General features: G+C 46.1%; 1 protein-coding gene across 1 annotated transcript; it reads right to left on the bottom strand.

Moving 5' to 3' along the window:
• Positions 1-393: 393 nt before the first annotated feature.
• LOC142574905 (solute carrier family 22 member 7-like) lies at positions 394-15,738 on the bottom strand. Its single transcript, XM_075683900.1, has 2 exons — positions 14,305-15,738; positions 394-762 (listed from the first exon to the last, which is right to left on the bottom strand). The coding sequence occupies exons 1-2, from the start codon at positions 15,736-15,738 to the stop codon at positions 394-396; spliced, it is 1,803 nt and encodes a 600-aa protein (XP_075540015.1).
• Between the last annotated feature and the right edge of the window lie 5,074 nt (positions 15,739-20,812).

A 20,812-nucleotide genomic window follows, 5' to 3' on the forward strand; every position in this document is an offset into this window, starting at 1 on the left:
AACCTTTTGCACAACTTATATCAACTGCACATACCTTTACGCCCTGCTTCAATTTTTGGAGATGATCCGATAGTCCCATTATCTAACGTGCGTAAATTTTTAGATGACACCGGCTTTTTGCATAAAAGGTAGATTAACACAGCCTTTTTCTTCCTAGATTGGATTTTAAAACTCCTCGTGTTTGGCACAGCATAGCCTTAGCCGCTTCTGCGCCACTAAACCACGTTTAGCTAACCAACTGACTTCAAGCGCTAATGTCGAAAATAACATTTTATGCCTGCAAATGGAACATCAATAGCGCATCGTCAGAGCACTGACACTGTTTGCTCTGAGTGCGCAAAGTATGGAACGGTGAGTGCGATAACAACGCCATTGCATCAAATCGAGCAGCAGCTAGTGGAATGACGTTGTTGGCGCGATAATCGTGACCGTGGGAAGTTCCTTGTTGGCACTCGCGTCCTGGACTGGCAGCGTGTGGAAGCAAGGGTCTGGGCAGCTGCACGAGAGAGCTTCATCTTTTGGAGCCACCTCGCCGCCGCCACCGCCTTCCGTCCTGTCCAGGTCGAGCCGCTGTTCTGCCGGAGGGCTCTCGGCCGCCAGCTTGCTGGTGGCGGCAGAACTCTTGGCGACCGGCTGCGCCATCGTCAGCTCTGTGGGTGCCTCGTTCTCGGTGTCCCTGATGCGGAGCAGCAGGAGCACCACGTTGAACACGACGAACACAACAAAACCAAGCAGAGAGTCCTCTTGGGCGACGCCGTAGAACTGTAAACATGAGAAACGATGGCTAAGGCAGCAGCACAGATCCGTGCGGTGTATCATATCGATAAATTTGTCTTCGTACCGTCTCAGTTTTACTGCGGATACTCTGTTGCCGTGGAACGTTGCAAACATTCAGGAAGCACGTAAGTACAGGGAGGAAATTACGTTGACTAAAAAACTATACGTAGGCAGTGATGAACTCGCCAATGTCATCACCAAACTTGATGCCGCTGCTAAGGACAAGACGGGTGTTTCGCTATGTATAGATAACTCATGTGAGTGATGGTCGTAAAGAATACCGCTGTGATGTACGCGAATAAAACTAATTCAATGCTGATCGCAAGTGCCTTGTGCAGCCTATGGCAGCTCTTGAGTCTGCGCAATAAGTGTAATTTTCATATATTGCCAAATAATAGCGTATAGCATCTACTGACGCAAGATAAGATACTGTTCTTTGAGGCCTTCCTCCTGAAGTGTACACAATGCGATCATTTTTAAGTTTTACGCAATTTCTAGAAAATCGCCCGTGGCAGGGCGATTTTCTTGTTCTTGAGCTGTATTACTCGAAATGCCGGACATTACTAGCATGACAAATCGAAACATATAGTTCGCTAATAAAGGAAATTAGCTAATCAACTAAGAAATTATATAGGAGGGTAATTAGTGGTTTTTATAATTAGTTAAAGAATTATTTTGATTTATCTTCAAGTAATGCTCGCCTCTCTCAATATGCAGCTCGAGGACTAAAATTACGTTATCTACAACAGCCGACTTTTGAAAGTTCCGTAAAATTTTAACTTTGTAAGTATGCGAGTGCCAGGTAGCTGGAGAGAACCAAGATGTTGTTGGCCACCGCTTCGAGCAACTAAGAGTATTGTTTGTATTTCGCCTAATTACATATTCACTATTATTAAAACATAACTTCCGAAATAATGTTTAATCAGAATGAAACTGACAATCAGAAAATTGTTGGTCACCACGGAAATTCCCCGTTCGTCTTTCTGTTGCTCTGTACGTGCTGCATAGACGATTTTTTTTTCGAGCGTTCAAGAAAGCCCACATAACTAAAGAAAAGTGCCGAGTGACTAGTCGCGCCGCACTTTTCCCGTGCTTCTGACTGGCCATGTGCCGCTACATAAATGCCGCTCTTCAATGGACTTCGCTCACCGCAACTTGGATCGCTAGGTATGTGCCGAACTTCCATGAACCTCTTTAACACAAACTTGGCTCACTGGGTACGTGACTCTAAGTATGAGCCACGAGGTTTGTGCCGTTCTTCAATAAAGTATTTTACGCCAACTTAAGTTACTCGTATGTGTCAATGGGTATGTGCCGCATCTCGGCGAACGTCCTTTACGCCGACTCGAGTCACTAGAGAGAGAGAGAGAGAGAGATAGTATTTAATGGCAGAAAGGTGGAGAGGTCGGCCTGAGTCATCTACGCTAAAGTCCCTTCAACAGCTTGTGTTTATGCCTCCACCGTTGCGTCGAAACGCCCAACTCGTTCGCCTGTGGTTACCGGAATACCAGACACGTTCGGCGCTGCGACAGAATGATCGCAACGCACGCTGCATCGACAGCTCTTGCTTGGGGTCGCCCGCCAAGTAGCTGGCGAAGAGTTTGGAGAGGCCTCGCGCGCTCGCTCTTAAAAAACCGGAAGTCGACGACACGACGTGTCATTATGACGCAGAGCCAGTGAAGGCGGAACTTAGCCCGGATCTCTTGGCGAACGGGTTGAGGAGAAAATGCATAACTATGGAGGAGGGTAGCTTGTAATCGCCTGTAGCTCTCTAATATGAGACGTTTCACACAAATTGTGGTGAGAATGATTAACTTTAGCTGCACCCTACGCCTCTACAAAATTTTTCCGAACCGCTTCAGGGGCCCTTCACGGCGAAAGCCGTAAGTGGCTCATACCCCCGACGAACTTGAGGAAAGCGTGTCGTCTGATTCAATGGCTCAAGAAGTATCGTCATCAGTAATGACTCACGGACACCCCCCCCCCCTCCAAGCAAGCAAAACATGCAATGGCTCATCCCTCTCGTAATGCAGTGACTACAAACACTCAGCAAAGTGAATCGTACAGTACATACATTCATTGGAATAGCGCACACAACGTACAGAAACGTGGCGAGTAGTCGAGTGGTAGAAAAAAAGAACACATGATCCTTTCAATGGCTCCTACCCCCTGGGGTAAGCAATGGCTCAATCCCCCTTAATACGGAGGCTACAAGCGCGTCTGCAAAGTGACGCGCCAGTGTGTACATTCATCGAAATCGCCCATACAACACACAACAGCACAGGTTTCAATACCCTGCCGAGAGGATGCAACATAAAGACGAAGAGAAACGTCTCTGGCGCGAGTCTGGCCCCGATATACGAGCGCGTGAAACCGCCGCCTAAGACTCCGAACTGCGAAAGCAGAAACGTGACGATGAGAGACGACGAATTACCAAGTGTGCAGCAGGCTTTCGCCTTCGCGTGTTACAGGAACGTAATATGCTGTCGAGTTTGTTATTTGAAACTTGGAGGTAAGATCGGGTGGGTCCCTTGCTGGAAACTAGGCGAGGCTAATTGGAAATGTTTTAAAGCTTTAAAGAATCCTCCTACATATCACGAGATTTTATAAGTAAATTTAGTATGGATCATGCCGTATGATATTTTACCGCTTTTATCATTTACGCAGCAGAAAAGTTCATCCTTCAAACAAGTGGCACTTCATTGAAAAGAGGGGTCCCCTGGTGGAATTACGATTGTAGGGAGGCACCGAGGAGACAAATTAAAGCTTGGGACAAACCAGCTGAATGTCCTACGGCCGAACATTTCTTAGAATTTAAACAGGTTAAATCTCAGGGAAAAAGAACGCGAAGACAGGCAATGAGGGCAAGCTGGCAGAGGTTTCTTTCACGTATAAATTCATATACTCAAGCGGCTAAATTATGGGACGGGCTTAAGCCTAAAGGGACAAGAAATTCATCCGTTGCTCCTAGTGAAGAATGAAAGGAACAGCTTGAAAGATCAAGCTGATGCTGTTGGGGAACATTTTGAGCGCGTTTTCAGTTCTAATCACTTTCCGAGGTATTTCTAAAGCGCAAACAAATAGCAGAACGCGAGGACATTGACCGCGAATGTAGACAGAACGAACCCTATAACCCGCCTTTTAACACTGCCGAGTTGACAGCCTCCTTGGCTGCTAGTCAGATGTCTGCATCTGGACCGGACAGGATCATGTACGACATGCTTAAACATCTCCACAGCGATACTCAAATAACGCTACTCGCACTTTTCAGTGCTATATGGGCGGCCGGGTACCTTCCTACTGCATGAAAAGAATCCCTTGTCGTTCCGAGTCTGAAACAAGGCCCCCCAGTTACCGCCCAATCGCCCTCACAAGTTGCGTATGCAAACTTTTTGAAAAAGAAATTATAAACCGTCGCCTTTTACACTTCCTTGAGTATACAAACGTCTTGATCCATATCAGTGCGGTTTTAGAGAAGGAGGGTCTACAACCGACCACATGGTGCGCATTGAAGCAAAAATTCGCGACGCCTACGTAGATAAACAAGCCTTCTTTTTTTCCGCGTTTCTCGATATGGAAAAAGCGTACGATACAATTTGGCTTTACGGAATCCTGAGCGACCTGTCCGCGCTGGGCATCCGTGGCAATATGTTAAAGATTATGGAAAGCTACCTTCACAACCGTACATCCCGGGTGAAAATAGGTAATGCACTGTCGCGTCCATTTATACAGGAATCTGGTGTACCTCAGGGATGCGTACTCAGCTGCACACTCTTTATCGTTAAAATGAACACAATCTATGCCTCATTACCAGCGGCTATATTTTATTTTGCACACTGTGTCTAAGTGAACAGACAAAAGTGGATTTATGGTGAACCCCCACAAAAGTTGTTGTGTTCTTTTTACAAGAAAGAGAGGCCTGATTCCAGATCCGTGTGTGGAACCGTGTGGACAACAAAAATATATAGGTTTAATACTTGACTCTAAGCTTACTTTCATCTCACACATAAAATATATCAAGGCGAGATGTCTCAAAACAATGAACTTACTGAAAATACTATCTCACACAACATGGGGTAGTGGCAGGAAATGTATAATGAATATTTACAAAAGCCTCATTGAATCATGGTTGGACTATGATGCCACAGTATACAACTCTGACCCCCCGAGCGCACTAAAGATGTTGGATTTCGTCCATCATCTGGATACCCTTCTGGCCACAGGCGCCTTCAGAACAAGCCCCATTGAAAGCTTATATGTAGAACCGAATGAGTGGTCACTCCATCTGCAAAGATCATACATCAGCTTCACATATTTCCTTAAAGTGCATTCTAATCTTGAACATCCGTGTTCTAAAACCATTAACGACTGGACATGCACTGCTCTTTCCCATAATCCATCCGCTGTGAGACAGCCTTCTTCAGTGTGTATTAGGGAGCTTAGCATGGAAATGGATTTCACACTCTTTGAACACCGCTTAATGCCTCCAGCGAAGCAGTAACCGTCTTGGGAGTGGCAGGTGATTCAATGTATTTCGTAAGAGTTACAAAATACGCACCAGAGCTAGAAATTCGAATTCATTTCCATGAACTCCAATGGAAGTACTCTTGTTCAGAAATCTACATCGATGCATCAACGTCGCGTGCTGGCGTGCCTTACGTGGCTGTTGGTGCCTCTTTCTCGGAATCAGATGTATTGAACCCCCATACAAGTATCTTTACTGCAGAAGCCTATGCAGTACTGTCTGCGGTTAAACACGTAAAGAAATTAACCTGGAGAACGCAATAATCTTCACGGATTCGCTAAGTGTTGTAAAAGCCCTAATGTCCTTCAGAAAGCACAAAAATCCTGTTTTCATTTCTCTTTACTCTTACTTGTGCAATATTTATTCATCTCGTAGAGTGTGAGAATGTGCTAGGTTCCTGGCCATAGATGCATCGAGGGTAATATGCTAGCTGACCAAATGGCCACATCAATTACATCACAAGCTATTGATCTATTCCTACCACAAATCTCAAGCCCTTTTGGCGAACGAAACTGCTCAGCTACTGGAAGCGCTTGTAGGCCATTGAAACAAATAAGTTTCACTTGATTAAGCCATAGTTAGGTTTTTGGCCCTCTGTTACAAAAACACGAAGAAATGATGTCCTATTCTGTCGACTGGGAATAGGACACACATATGGAACTCACAATTTTCTATTGACTGGCATTGAACCTCTAGTAGATGTGGTGAGAGGCTCACCGTCCTGCACGTTCTTGTGGAGTGTCGCGAAGCCGAAAGGGAAAGAAGGAAACATTTCCTCTAGCATACCGCTATTGTCTCCCTCTACACCGCGGTATGTTTCTTGGTAAAGAACCCCTTTTTACCACGAAAGCTGTCGCACGTTTCTTGAACTATGTAGTCTTGCATGTTAATAGCCCAATAGTTTCGTAGCGCATCCTCTCTCCAGAGGATGTTGCTGTGATAGTATTCCGTGTACAACGCACGCCTTCAGGTCCTTGCGCTTCAAGAGCTCTTTTACGGCTGTAGCGCTTTTCGTAATTCTTAGCCTGCGACCAATTTTAGCACATTGCAATTCTTCACAATGTATCTTTCGCGTCCTTGGCACGCTTCGTTGTCATTGTCATCGTTTTATTGCATGTAGCTTTCACGCACTTTGCCACGACCGTTTCTTAAGCCCCTTTACAGCCCTGTCATACCCACTGCTTGTAATTTATCGCTTCACTTTGAACTCATTACCATTGGCCTAGTGTTCCTTGGTCATACTTGGCCCTTGCGCCACAAAACACTATATTCATCATCATTAAGATCGGGTGGTATGTTTCAGATGAAAACCTTGGGGAAAATCTGGGATTTTTTTGTCTGGCAGCCCAAAGTTTTGAATGTTTCTGCTAAACTTTTACGAACGTTCAACACAAGCAATGATATCCTTCTACACAAAGCTTTTCTATTTAGTCAAGCAAAATCACTCACAACGTGTAGAGGCGAATAAAGCTGCTACAAAACACGTGACAACTCATCTCTACAAATACTCTTTGTCAGGCATTAATGCTACAGTTAGCAAAAACGAAGCATTTTAATGCATTAGCATTCTTAGGATGCTTCATGAAATTTCCGGGGGCTATATATTGACCTATGTTGGTACCTAATTGTTTTACCGCCAGGCTGGGTCACTGCGTCAACCATATGGCCGAATGATGAGAGCATCGGCCTGGTGTTCTGAGGAAACACGATTTGAAACCTACATTTGGACTCACTTAGTCACTCAGTGCCTTGCAATATGTACGTAGGTGCCACTCTTCAACGAAACCCTTTCCCGCCGACACTCGTCACTGTTAAAACTACCCCGCGCGTGCCAGAGGAGTATAAGATCGGCTGTCCGCTATCGCGGATAGCCAATTTTTTATGCGAACACCCCCTGGCACGCTTCGGCCTCCGCGGCCCCAACCCACGGGCCGCCCTGCTTCCCGCTTTGATCCCTCTGCTACCGCTTGGGTGCCCCGGAGAACCTGCGCCGCCTGCTTTAATATAACCTCAGGTGCTCTCCTGAGGCCTCCGTTTGCCGGTTACATGTGCCCTCCTGGAGCAGTGCATGTAAAAAATCAGATCTATCGTCGCGACGAAAAAAGCGACCCACGACTTATACAACAACAGTGAGAACATTGCCCCTTCAGACACAGTGATCACCAATCGGCGTCCACGCCCACTGCCTCACCGTGCGGGCAGCCAGCGGTGGAGCGCTCAACCGCACTCCGCAATGCCGGCATGCCTAGGGGACAAACGAATACAACGCGCGCTAAGAAACCTCCTCCGTAGTGCCAAGGCTGCGTCATATATTCAAGGAACAAAAGCCCCCAGATTTTTTCTCTCGCGCCCGCTCTTACGCGTGCCTGCGCAGAAACGTCGAGCGCCGTCAAAAGCACCCATGCCCCGCTGTACCCACTAGCAATTGTGAAAACGCGTGCCGGCTGGGCTTCCCCCTCTCCTCCTTCCATCGGAGTCTTGCGCGCGACAGAAGGCGGCGCGCTTCGTTCCCACTTTCGTCGCTTGCGTGCGCGAGATTGACCCGCGATCGTCGGTAGAAAAGAACGGCACCGCGAGCGGCGCTGCCTCCCCGGCGCTGAGAGCGCCGCATGCGGGGCAAAATTCAACTAGCGGGTGGTACGCCTCTCCCATCTCTCGTTCACACCGCCTTGATTGCCTCTTGCACTGCGCGTGTTTGGGCACGTTTCGTATGGCGCGCGGTGTGTGCCTACGTGCGTGTGCGTGGGCGTTTTATTCCGAAGCACGATGTACAGTCTGTTTCACACTTAGGGAAAAACTCGGAGCGCATTGCATCGCGATGCGGCGAGCGCTTGAGTCAGGCGGCGGCAGCAGCTCGCGCAGGCGCAGGTGCTCGAGGGGCGGGGTATTGAACGGCGTCGTCTCCTACGGCGGAGCGCGCTGGCCGCATTGTCGGGAAGCGTTCTACTGTCAGTTTCAGTGCGCTGATCTCATCGTTACTGCGTGAAATGAGCCGGTATCTTTTACTAAACGTTGTGCGACGCCCACTCATACGCCTCAAAGTTCATCGCTGAAAGGTGCAGGGCAGTCAAGACAACGTACTGACTCCATACATTCTTGACGGCCCGTTGCTGGAAGGCGACTATATATTCTAACACGATAGGCCGCCGATCCACACTGCTCGTGTTCTGGAAGAACTGCTGGAAGAGCGCGGCGTCACTATTTTGGAGTGGCCGCCACAATCTCCGGGTGCCAACATTTAAAATGTTTGGGGCTCGTTGAAAGTATCGCTGGCGCACCATCCCATCTATCAGTCGCCCGAGGATAGCCTTCGATCCACCATCGTCAGCGACTGAGGCGTGCTACGAATGAGCGCATCCCTGATCAAGTCACTCTACACTTCACTGCCTTCCAGGATGAGCGCTGTCATCGCTGCCGCTGGGGACATGACGAGGTACTAACTGAAGTTCGGATCGGGACGTGTCCAATTCTCCGCCGGCGGGCAGGGTCTGTCTGGTGTAGTGAATGATTGTCGAGAAAAATCACTTCCAGCTCATTGTCTTAACTTAAAACCAAAACATTCCTTTAATCGTATCCGTTTGTTTCATTATGTTCGACCCCCATAATTATCATGGTTGAGTGCTTTGTTTTCCTTTCGAGTCAAATAAAGACTGAGCACGTTGCGCGCACATCTTGGTGCGTCTTGTCACTGTTTATTACGGTAGCACACACAGTGAAGAAATATACGTACATGCGCTCAGTACCCCGGCCTTTCGAAAAAACAAACGAAGCATGCTGTCAAAAGAAGTTTGTGGAACTCCATTATCGCCAATGAATGCTCAGAGTTTGGCGTCGCACAACGTTTAGTAACGAATATCAGCTCAGTTCCCGCAGTACCGATGAAATCGGTGCACTGCCCCTGACAGTAGCACGCTTCCCGACAATGCAGCCTGCGCGCGCCGCCGTAGCAGACGACGCAGATCACGTCTCCGCCCCTCGAGCGTCTGGGCCTCATCGAGCTGCTGCCGCCGCACGACTCAATTACCTGCCGCATCGCGATGCAATACGTTCCGAGTTTTCCCCTAAGTGTGAAACAGACTGTACACGCTTCTATTTGCCTTCAAGAAGATCGGTACGCTTGACGATTATTTTTATGACTGCCATGCGGCGAAAGCGCAGCGTCTGCTTAGCCATGTAAATGACGCTGAGCAGGTAATTGGAAACGACATCGTATGTGCCGCCGGAAAAATCGCCGGCACATGCGATGCGGCACATACGAGCTAAAGTCATTTTTGCAGTTTCTCACAAAATGTTTGCTACAAATCTGTGTGGTCTCTGATGGCGCCAACGGACTTCCATCGACACTGTGCGGAAATAAACAAAATATATCGCTGCATAGCACAAGTACGACATGCGCACACAGCTTTAACTAGTACGTCCACTACAATATAGATTAGAGGCCGCAATGTAAATAGCTGGGCCATTTTTTAACAGTGCTCAAGAGGCGGAAGTTGAAAAGTATTATTAATCATTTCTGCTTCAGCAATGCCGGCGCGACCAAGACGCGGGCGTGTATCGTCCAGTAACTCGATCGATCGGTGCAGTGGTGTTGCAGGAATAAACTCCGGTCATTTTCAATGCATCGTGCACATATTCAATTTGTCGGCACCCGTGAACTTCGGCCACTGCTAGCGCATACAACAGAAGTGGTTTACATTCTTGGGCAGTGCAGACACAAACGAAACAAGAGAAAGAAGACAAGACAAGCGCTGGTCCAACAGCTTAAAGTTTTTGTATGAATAAAAGGATTATATACCGAGTAATTATTAAATTCATGTGGGTTAGATATAAAAACCATCATACACTAAGGAGTGATCAATGAATGAGCTCGCTTCGTTTGCCGGTTCTTTACTTCGTTCGGCGCACCGCACTAATCCGTGTCTGTCGTCTGCTTTTTTCATACCATTTTCTTGTGAATAGGCAGAATTTCACTGCTGGCCTCAACCATTTCGGGTTTACATTGCTGTCGTGAGAGCTAACAACACAATATTAATTTCCAGTCATCCGAAGAGGTGCCCTCGCAAACAAGAGATGTTTCGCGCGCAGCTCGAACTGAACGCGGGCGCGATCGTGAAGGGAAGCGGTGGCGGAAACCTACACCCGTTGGAAATGAAATCGTGCCGCCAGGGGAGAAACGAGCGCTTGCGTCTAGGATGAAACTTGGCCTGCGGACGTCGATACGGCGCGCGGCGGCTTTATGACCCTTGGAATTCATAGGGAACCTCACGGCGATGGCGATGCCTACGGCAGGAATGCGACTGGAGTGTCCATATAGTTACTGTCGCAATAAAAAAAAGAAAGCAAGCAGAGCTTATTTTTGGGCTGTATACTGCAGTCGCGATGATCGCAATTCGTTGCGACAATTACCTGAACGAAGAGTGCGCAAGAAGAAAGAAAAGAAAGCAGTGTTCTCCGGTTTTAAAGCTTTTCTTCTGGCGTGCATTTTCCGCTGGTTCCGGTTGAACAAAGCAAAGCGGGAAGGCGATGTGGCAGTGCCTACCACGTTTTCCCTGAAGTTAGAGTTCCCTCTCGACGTATAGCGAACATGTTCAAGTGGAAACGTCCGGAGCTTCACTGCGTGTTACGCCGCATTTGGTGGTACGAAAATTCCAGGTGCGAAATTTCTACTTCGCCGGGACATGGTACAGGAAAAGGATAGAAATGAAAAGCTTCGAATAACTTCACGAATGAAGAATTTTCAATAGCGTATTAAGAAAGGCTAAGAAATATCACTGACATAATCATCATCATCTTCAACCTATTTCATATCCACTGCAGGACGAAGGCCTTTCCCAGGGATCTCGCAATTACCCCTGTCCTGCGCCAACCGGCTCCGACTTGCGGAAACGAATTTCCTAATTTCATTACCGTACGTAGTTTTCTGCAGCCTTTGACTGCGCTTCATTTCTCTTGGCATCCATTCTGTAGCTCTAAAGTCCACCGGTTATCTAACCTGCGCATAATTACATGACCTGCCCAGCGCCATTTTTGTTCTCTTAATGACTATTAGAATATCGTCAATAGTCGTTTGCTCTCCGATTCTAACCGCTCTCTTCCTGTCTCTTAACGTTAGGCCTAACATTTCTCGTTCCATGGCTGTTTGCGCGGTCCTTAACTTGTTCTCGAGTTTCTTTGTCAACCTCCAGGTTTCTGCCCCATATGTTAGCACCGGTAGAATGCACTGATTGTACATCTTTCTTTTCAATGATAGCGGTATAAGCTTCCAGTCAGGATGTGGCAATGTCTGCCGTATGCACACCAACCTATTTTCCTTCTCATGATCAGGGTCGCTTGTGTGTATTGACCTATGTGAACGTACGCCTTCACAGACTCTAGAGGTTTACTGGCGATCCAGAACTCTTGTTCCCTTGCCATGCTATTGATCATTATATTTGTTTTCTGCATATTAATCGTCAACCCCACTCTTACACTCCCTCTGTTAAGGTCTTCCCTCATTTGTTGTAACTCGTCCCCAGTGTTGCTGAGCAGGACGATGTCATCTGCAAACCGAAGGTCGCTGAGATGTTCGTCATTGATGCTCACTCCTAGGCCTTCCCAGTTTAATAGCTTGAATACTTCTTTGAAGCATGCAGTGAATAGCATTGGACAGCCTATGTCTCCTTGCCTGACCCCTTTCTTTATAGGTATATTTCTACTTGTGGGGAATCAAGGTAGCTGTGGAACCTTTTTAGATATTTTCCAAGATATTCACCTATGCCTCCTGTACTCCTCGATTACATAATGCCTCTGTGACCCCTGGTATCTCTATTGAATCAAATATCTTTTCATAATCTATGAAAGTCATATAAAGAGGTTGATTGTTTTCTGCAGATTTATCGATCATCTGATTGATGACATGCATGTGAACGATTGTAGAGAATACGACTGTCAAAATACGGCTCTGCTGATATTCAAGTATCTTGTTCCTTATAGTAAACAGAAGCTAAGCTTTTGCACTTGATTGTAAGTCCATAGCGGGTGACCACGGCAGTGGTTCTGACAAAATGGCCAGTGAGGCACGAAAGAAAGACGCGCGCATTTGCCGAGGAATGCTGTTTACGTCAAGAGAAGGCTTTAGCTCGGGCCAATCTCCGATACCGCCTAATAAAATTCATGTAAAACGCAGAAACGCTTTTCTCTGATGACCGCTGCACCGAGTTTAATGAAGTTTGTTGCATCTGATTTAGAAAGTTAAACTCTAGTGACTGTTGGAAGCGAAATTTTGATTAGGGTCTGCAGTTTCCTAATGTCATTTTCGAAAATTGGTAGGTTTGAAAATAATAGAAGCAAGAAGTTTGCAGATCCATAGTTTTACACCTAAATAGAAAACTCAGTTGTGTAAACTACATCCGTTAGATCATCCAAAGTGGACAAATTTTATCCGTCAATTTATGCCTTATGTCAATTTGTTACATGGCTTTGGTTTGGTAAACGTTCTACTCACATAGTAGTGGTTTATTTTAGAGCCATGAATAATATGTCAATTTTATTCGCTTTAGATGTACTATTAGGTGACATTTACAGAATTGTGCAATTCTGTTTCATTGCTGAGTTGGAGATTTGTAAACTTCATTGTTTCGTTCCCTAAAAATTGGCAATATTTGACCATATTCAATAGAAAATTTAGGACCCAAATAAAAAAATTGCAACCAACAATCGCTATATTTTAACTTCTTTTAAGTACAACAAATCTGATCAAATCTGGTGCAGTGGTTGCCGAGAAAAACGATTTCTCCTTCCCCATAATAGGAGGCCCGGAGCTAAGACTTCCTCTGAAACTAAGAGTCAAGAAGTCATGGGGCAGCTAGTTATCCCTACGCAGAAGAATGCGAAAGCATTGCGACCACCGCTCAATGATTAGACATGCCACAAAGCAAGGTCGTGGGTTCGACTCCCCCAAAGGCCGAGTGTGCGACTCTCAAGAAAGGTAATGGGTTTGACTATCTTAATTAACCCTACCTTAATTCACTGTGCCTTAGTTAGCAACAAATGACGTGGTTTCGACTCGCACCAAAGATCGTGAGTTGGAGTTCCTTAATTAACTACATCCTAATTAAGTGTACCCTAATTAAGCTTGCTTTAACACCAAACATCGTGGGCTCGACTCCGGCCAATGGCCGTCGGTGCGACTACCACTAAAGGTCGCGGGCTCGAGTGCCTTAATGAACTGTCTTAACTGTGCCTCGATTAACTTCGCCTTAATTAATAGCAGATGCAGTGGAGGTTTGGTACCTTTCTGTACTATCGTGTGGTCACACCGCCAAAGCCAAATTTTGCGTCTCATGAGCCATTTAGTGCTTTGACATTAAGAGACAGTTTTAGAGTAGCGTTTGTCGCGTTACGTACGTTAAACGTAAGCACCTTTGCAGGGCGTTAGGGTGGCGAACCTTCAACACCTTTAGTTTATCATATGCGAACGCAGACGTAAGAAAGACGTTAAAGAACAGGGCCCCGTTTGGTGTTTCATGCCAAACGTATCCAAGCGAAGACAGTTCATTATTAGCAAACATCCCGTTGTTGCTATGCAGACGCGTCTCGTTCGGCCTCGGACGCCGGAATCGCGGAACGATCTCATAAATTGGACGCACTATTCGCTCATACCTAACGTTCCAGTTGAAGTTCCAGTAGGTACTGGTGGTAAACGAGTGACAGCGCAGCCATCACTACAACTGACGTTGAAGCGGAAGCCACGGGTACCGCATTATGTTTCCCTATTCACTCGAAGCAACCGCAGTTGGGATTCACTAGCAGAATGGGTTCATGCGCCTTACGGAGCTACTGGTCGTGTCTCTATATGGAGCTTGCCCGTCTGCATTAGGCGCACAGAGAGCGTATTCATAGACGTGACAGCTCGCTGTGCGCGGAGCTAGCACAAGTGATCAGAACCAAGGTCATCTAAGCGCCCAATATTGTCGTGTCATGCCACGCGAAATGTGAAAAGGAAAAAAGAAACGGTACTTAACGCTTTCCAGCACGGCGGCGATTGCGGCTCCGATTCGGCCACACGCGTACGACGCGCAGACAAACACGCCTCGTATCGGCGTGGGGAAAAGCTCGAGCACGTAAATGTAGTTCACCATCATTGCGGTCACGGAGAAGGCTCGGGCGAACACCAGGAAGACGCGGCCCATCATCTCTTGTCTAATCCGAAACATCAGCGAAGCGAGGCAGCTACAGCACGCCAGCGCCGAAAGGTTCACGCTCACCATGAGGAGCCTCGAGACATGGTTGAAGACGAGCAAACAGAGGAGGAACGCCGCCGTCGTTGCAACTAGCGACACCGGGCCGCCCCACGCCCGAGTTAGTGCCGTGGTCGGTGTGAGGGCGTAATACGCGAAGGTGGCCGCGAACGAGCTCGCGAAGACAGTGGTGGCACGGTGCCGAACCAGGGCGACGCGTAGCACAGCCAGTACCGTGACTTTCAGAGAGTCCACCTTGGAGCTTGCCATGCTCTTCAGCCTTCTAAGTGCGGCAACTGCGTCGGCCGGCTTACCGAAGCCGTTGGTTTTAATAGCTGCTGCGACTACCACCTTGGCCCGGTCGAACTGCTTGGTGGCTACCAGCCACCGGGGGCTTTCCACTGCGAGCAGAAAGAACAGCGGCGCAAGTGCCGTGGGCGAGCCCATAGCCATCTGAAGCTGCTTCCAGTTGAGACGGGTGTCGCGTAGCAGAAGGAAGAGAAGCACGCAGGGCCCGAACGCCAGCACTGCGGCCATACTGAGACGGCGGGTTCTGCAGCTGTGCGGGCTCACCTCGAAAAAAATCACGTTTGTGACAACAAACAGGGTGCTCGCGGCGCCATACAGGACGAATCGCATGGCCAAGTAAATCACGTACGAATCCGCGAATTGCAGTGCGCACCCAGCGAGAAGGAGCATTATGGTCGCAACGTTGACTACGGGCTTCCGGCCCAAGTGGTCCGCGACGTAGCCAGCGGCGGTCGTTACAAGCGCGGCACCGAACAGGTGTGCCGCCTTGGCAGCGTAGAGCAACCAAGCTCGGTGGCACACCAGATCCCATTGGCTCACGATGGTCGAGGCGGCACGATCTGCGCTGTAGTCCCACGAGTCACAGGCGATCGTGTCTGCGGTACTGTTCAATGCGTTGTACATGCGGCAGGAACTTGGCTGCCCGTTGGCGTTCTGCGGTATGCCAACGTTCCTCCATGCCACTTCGGTGATGTTGTCGAGATATGCAGGAGGTCTGCACCAGTGGTCGACCGGAAACGAGATGAGCGCGAACGCCAGGGTGTGGGAGTGCAGGATAGCGAGGGAGATCACGCATAGGAGCATGGCCTTGCCCTGGAAGAAGCCGTCACCAATCACATCGGCGCAGTCAAAGTAGTCGCTCGTCTCAAGGTCCACAAGTAGATACCGGCGCCACAGGCTGGATTCCATGCCGGAAGATTCTTCGTTCTCGACGCACTAGATATGATTAGCGCATACCCCACTAAGGCCCGTAGGCAAACAACCAGGCGGCAGGAGGCGACTTAAAAGAAATACTTATCCTAGCTATAAAAAGGATTCTAGAAAAAAAAAGAAAAACACACTAATAAAGATCGAATAAAAAGGAGCTGTGGGCGACTGAGCAGTCAGACTAACTAAAACAAGATACTGAATGAGGCAAAAAAGAATGAGATGGAAAGCCATTTAAAAATATTTAGAGAATGACTTTGAGACTAATCTATAGTGAACAGAGAAGAAAGGTAAATGTCAAAACATTACGGGCGAGAGCCAGCTGTCAACGCTATTGTGATTAGCACAGAGGAAGCGTAACGACAAGCCGTATTGCTACCACCGAAACGGTTAAGGTATGAGGCATACATGTACTGCAGCCGCGCTCCATTCTGGCGCTTGCCTTGTCTTGTCTTGTGTCCCAGACAGTGGCGCGTACCCACTATGGGAGATTGGCCAAGAAGCAGGCGGTTTTCCGTAAGGTTAGAAGTATAGAGAAACTAGATTTGAATAGTGGAGCGTGGGACGATAGAACTGTAATTTAGACTTGCAATGAAAATATTGGTAAGAATTTTGATAAAATAATTTAACGTAAAGAAATGAAATAATAGAAACTATGGACAATTGTAGAAAATCAGCAAGGTGCTCTTTTTGTCTCTCTCATAAAATTGTAAACTGCAAGAAAAGCATCCCTGTGGCTGGTTCCCAGTGAAGTTGCTCCAAAAGAAAGAATGCTTGTTGAGGTTAGCGATAGGCCAAATTTGGTAAATGAGTAATCTAATATTTTTCTTTGTCTTAGAAAGCGGCGGCATGAGCGAAAATAATGTTCGATAGTTTCAGGTGCACTGCAAAAAAACAGAGGGGACATAGCGAGACCAGACCTGTGTAAGTAAAAATTTAGAGGAGGTATACGACATCTCAATTTTGTAAAAGATACTTCCAGTTGCCTTCAAGGACACCAGTTAATATTCCATGGGAAGCCAAGATCGTGGAATTCAGAAGACGGTGTTAGCATGGATATTGCAGAATTTTGAGATATAGCGAAATTTCTGTACCTAGCCGCAGTGACATAAGCTGATGTCGGGAAAACAGATATGATAGGGCCGTTCAGGGATGCTCGTGCGAGTGAATCGGCCATTTCATTCAAGTGCAACCCACGATGTTCCGGTACCCAAAGCAAACATACTTTTCGTAAGTACGGAGGTACCATCGAACGAAATGTTCTTTGAATTGCTGAATTTCAAGATGCAGTTAGTGCTGTGCATACAGATAGCGAGTCGGTCACGATAACAGCTAATGGGTGTTTTTTGGGGAGGTTTCGTAATGCTAATATAATCACTAATAATTCTGCCTGAAATATAGGTGCGAAGTCGGGAAGGCGAAGGGAGTAGGACCATTGAAGAGATTCAGAGAAGATCCCCACTCCTGCCTTCTCATTGCAAGCAGAAGCGTCAGTAGCTATTACGTTGTCAGTGGTTAGCTGGTGCAGGTGGCCGTGTAAGATATTAATTAAATCTTGCCTTGGTAATAGTTTAGCATGATTAGGAAATATGTCCTCGAACTCAATTTTGAGGTCTGTAAAGACATCATTTGAATGCTGAACTTGGCGTGTGGATACATCCAGTTTCCGTAACTGTGCTTGTACGAATACTATCTGAGGACTGTGGAATCTCGGCCACGATACTTGGAAAAACTCAGCAGGTTCAGTGATAAAAGCATATTGCGTACGTCTTGTTAAATAGTCATAAATTTTTAAAAATGTCTGAACCGTAAGTATGCGGAATCTGCAATCTAGGGTGGGTATATGAGCTTCCTGATATAAAACAGCGTTGGCAACAAATCTAGGTAGCCCAAGGCATGACCGTAGAGGTTCTTTTTCTAAAAGTAAGATGGTTTAATTTTGTAGGCGGAGCCACCGGAAAATATCACGCAGCCGAATTCTAATGTGGGCCGAACATACATTTTATAGATCATCAGTAAGGTATCCCTGCGTAGTCCAGAGCGACGGCGGCTGAGCCGGCGGAGCATAGCTACGGCTCGTTCTACCTTTGTTTTAATATGTTCAATGTGACTGCGCCAGGTGAGTTTGCCATCGTAAATGACGCCAAGGTACTTGACTTCGTCAACTTGAGGAATGATTTCCTGTGGGTATTGTAAAGATATGTGCACCTGTGCAGTTAATGGGAATACCAATACCGCACTTTTTCTAATATTTAACGACATGCATAACCCCTCTAGCCATGTCTCTAGCATTCCTAAGTAATTCTGCAACGACTGTTGTAGTGAATGTATATTATTTGCGGACGTAAAAAATGCGATATCGTCCGCGTAAACATAAACATGTACTTCCGGACACAAAGGAATTGTGCTTAGCAAAATATTAAATAATATAGGGGAAAGAACGGAACCCTGTGGTACACCTCTTGTCTGCTTCTGTTTGGACGTCGAAATACCGTGTTGGTAACAATAAAGCTCTCTATCTCTTATAAATTCATAGATCCAAGGGGTTATATATTTTGGAAAATTCGTAGACTGAAGTTTATTGAATAGAATACAATGTTCTACAGAGTCGTATGCTTTTGATACATCTAGCGTCACCAAAGCTGCATACTCTCGCTTGCGGCGAGCAAGTTTAACGCGGCTCTCTTAAGTCTGCATGGGCGCACCATATGGAGTGGCCGGGACGAAATCCAATTTGGCAAGGACTGAGAAGAGTGTCATCCTCCATAAAATTTGTTATACGGCCGTGAAAAACTTTCTATTAATATGACGACATTGGAAGTAAGAGAAATTGGTCTTATGTTGTCTAAGTCAAGTCCAGCTGATTTTTTCTTTAATAGTGGAATAATTTTAGCTACTCTCCATTGTCTTGGAACCCATGCATTCTTGAGGGTGAAATTTATTATGTTTAGGAGGTCCTGAGGCGCATAATCAAATAAAACTTTTAGAATTCCTGTTGTAATTCCATCTGGACCGGGGGATGACGCTGGCAGCGAACTAATAATGCGTTCAATCTCTGTCGCTGTTACTATCTCAAAGTCGTCTGCCAAGGGAGGTTTCTTTAGGCTTAAGGGCAATTTATGTTTGAAACATCGCGCAAGTCCGTGAGCAATTTTCTCAAGTGATTCCGATACTTCTTTTGTAGTTATAACGACAGAATCGACATTCACGGGCGCCGGTATAACTTTACGAGATCTAAGAAATTTAAACAGGGCCTTTTTATTGCAAGACTTCGAAAGGTATGTGTAGTGCTTGGAATCGTAATCCTCCTTAGCTTTTTAGACTGTTCGTTTAAATGTAGTAGCTATATATGTATAACCAGCCCAATTAACAGGACTTTTGTTGAATAAAAGTTTCTTCCACGCTGGTTTTCTGCGCCTAAAATCTCGCTCGCAGTCACAATTCCACCAGGGACAATATGATCCACCCTTATTAGATTGCACAACAAACTGAGTTATTTTTATGAATGTTTTAGAATGGAACATAGGCTCATTGCTTTAATATCCCTCTCCATGCCCTCCTGAGCGTGTAAAGCTGATTTTAATGCATTTTTAAATTTTTCGTAATTAACAAAAGTGCGCACATTACTATCTAAACTAGTTAACGGGGTAAGCAGTTCAAAAATTATAGGGAGGTGATCACTGTTAGTTCAGGAGTCTACAGTCTTCCAGGAGGTGACAGACATGCTCGAGGTAGCAAACGTAAGATCTAGGGCTGATCGCGACTGATCCCGTACAAAAATATGTGTTCTCGAATTTAGGCAAGAGAACTGATTCGTTAAGACCCAATCCCACAAGCGTTTGCCACAAGTGTCCGTTCGCAAACCCCACGATACCTGATGAGCTTTAAAATCTCCCACCAGTAGGATGTTCTTCTGACTGCGTGCAATAGAGGTAACCATATAGCGGGTATCTTGCACTCCAGCGGGGAAGTACGAGTTAATTATAGAAAAAGGTGTGCAACCAGGGAGTATTATATCCAGCGCTAAGATGTCACAGTCTGGGGACATTATCTGGTCTGTTATAGTAGCTCTATGACAGATTTTTGATGAGACAAACAAAACTAAACCACCGCCTCGGGATAGGCGATCCAATCGAAAACATCGGAAATTTTTTAGATGAAAAGCCTGACGTGCAACAAGCCAAGTTTCCTGTAAAATAATAATATCTGGATAATATTTAGAAATATAAGAAATCTGTTGCAGCGGAAAGTATGGAACGACAGTTCCACTGAATTACTGTTAAAGTTCTTATGGTGAATAAATCCGAGCAGTAGAAACTGCTTGGTTTAAAACGCTCTCTTTTAAGAAGTCCTTCTTAATAGGAATCTCTCTATCGTACTTTTCTGCCTTGGACTTGGTGGGAGAGCTAGGTTTTTTCTCTGTCGGTGACCTTGGTCGTTTAAGAGATCGGGGGTCCATATCTACATCTTGATTTTCTATCCCATCTTTCTTTCTTTCTTTCTTTATTTGTTTCCATTGCTAAAATACAATGACGGGGGCTAAGATAACAGCTGCAATGAGGCAGCTTGAGGTGCCCTTAGCCCCCGTGTTACATGGTAGCAGTGAGTAGCGCAATCGACCATACGCAAAGAACATTACATATAAATATTAATTACAATCATCAATCAATTCAAGAGAATTTTCTATAACGGAACAAACAAAAAAGGAAGAAAGAAATGGGATAAGGACAAATAAAAGCAATGCAGATAGTACGTACCACCACATTACATACACTTGGCAATGCGTAAATAAAAGTGAAAATCGCGTACACTTGACGATGCATAATTAAAGGTGAAAAGATACGATGGTCGATTAATATTGGAATAATTAAGGGAAACAAAAGGACGAGCAAAAATTATGCCATAACAAACATTTAACAAGACACACATGTGAATACAAGTGAAAAAGAAATTACGCGTGATTCATTATTTAGGAAAAGGTTCTGATAAGTAGCGACAGTTCTGAACGTGTTATGTTAATGATGTCAATGTCAGCGTCATGTAATGAATTAAGCAG

The sequence above is a fragment of the Dermacentor variabilis genome, chromosome 3 (assembly GCF_050947875.1).
Source record: "Dermacentor variabilis isolate Ectoservices chromosome 3, ASM5094787v1, whole genome shotgun sequence".
Classification (NCBI taxonomy): domain Eukaryota; kingdom Metazoa; phylum Arthropoda; class Arachnida; order Ixodida; family Ixodidae; genus Dermacentor; species Dermacentor variabilis.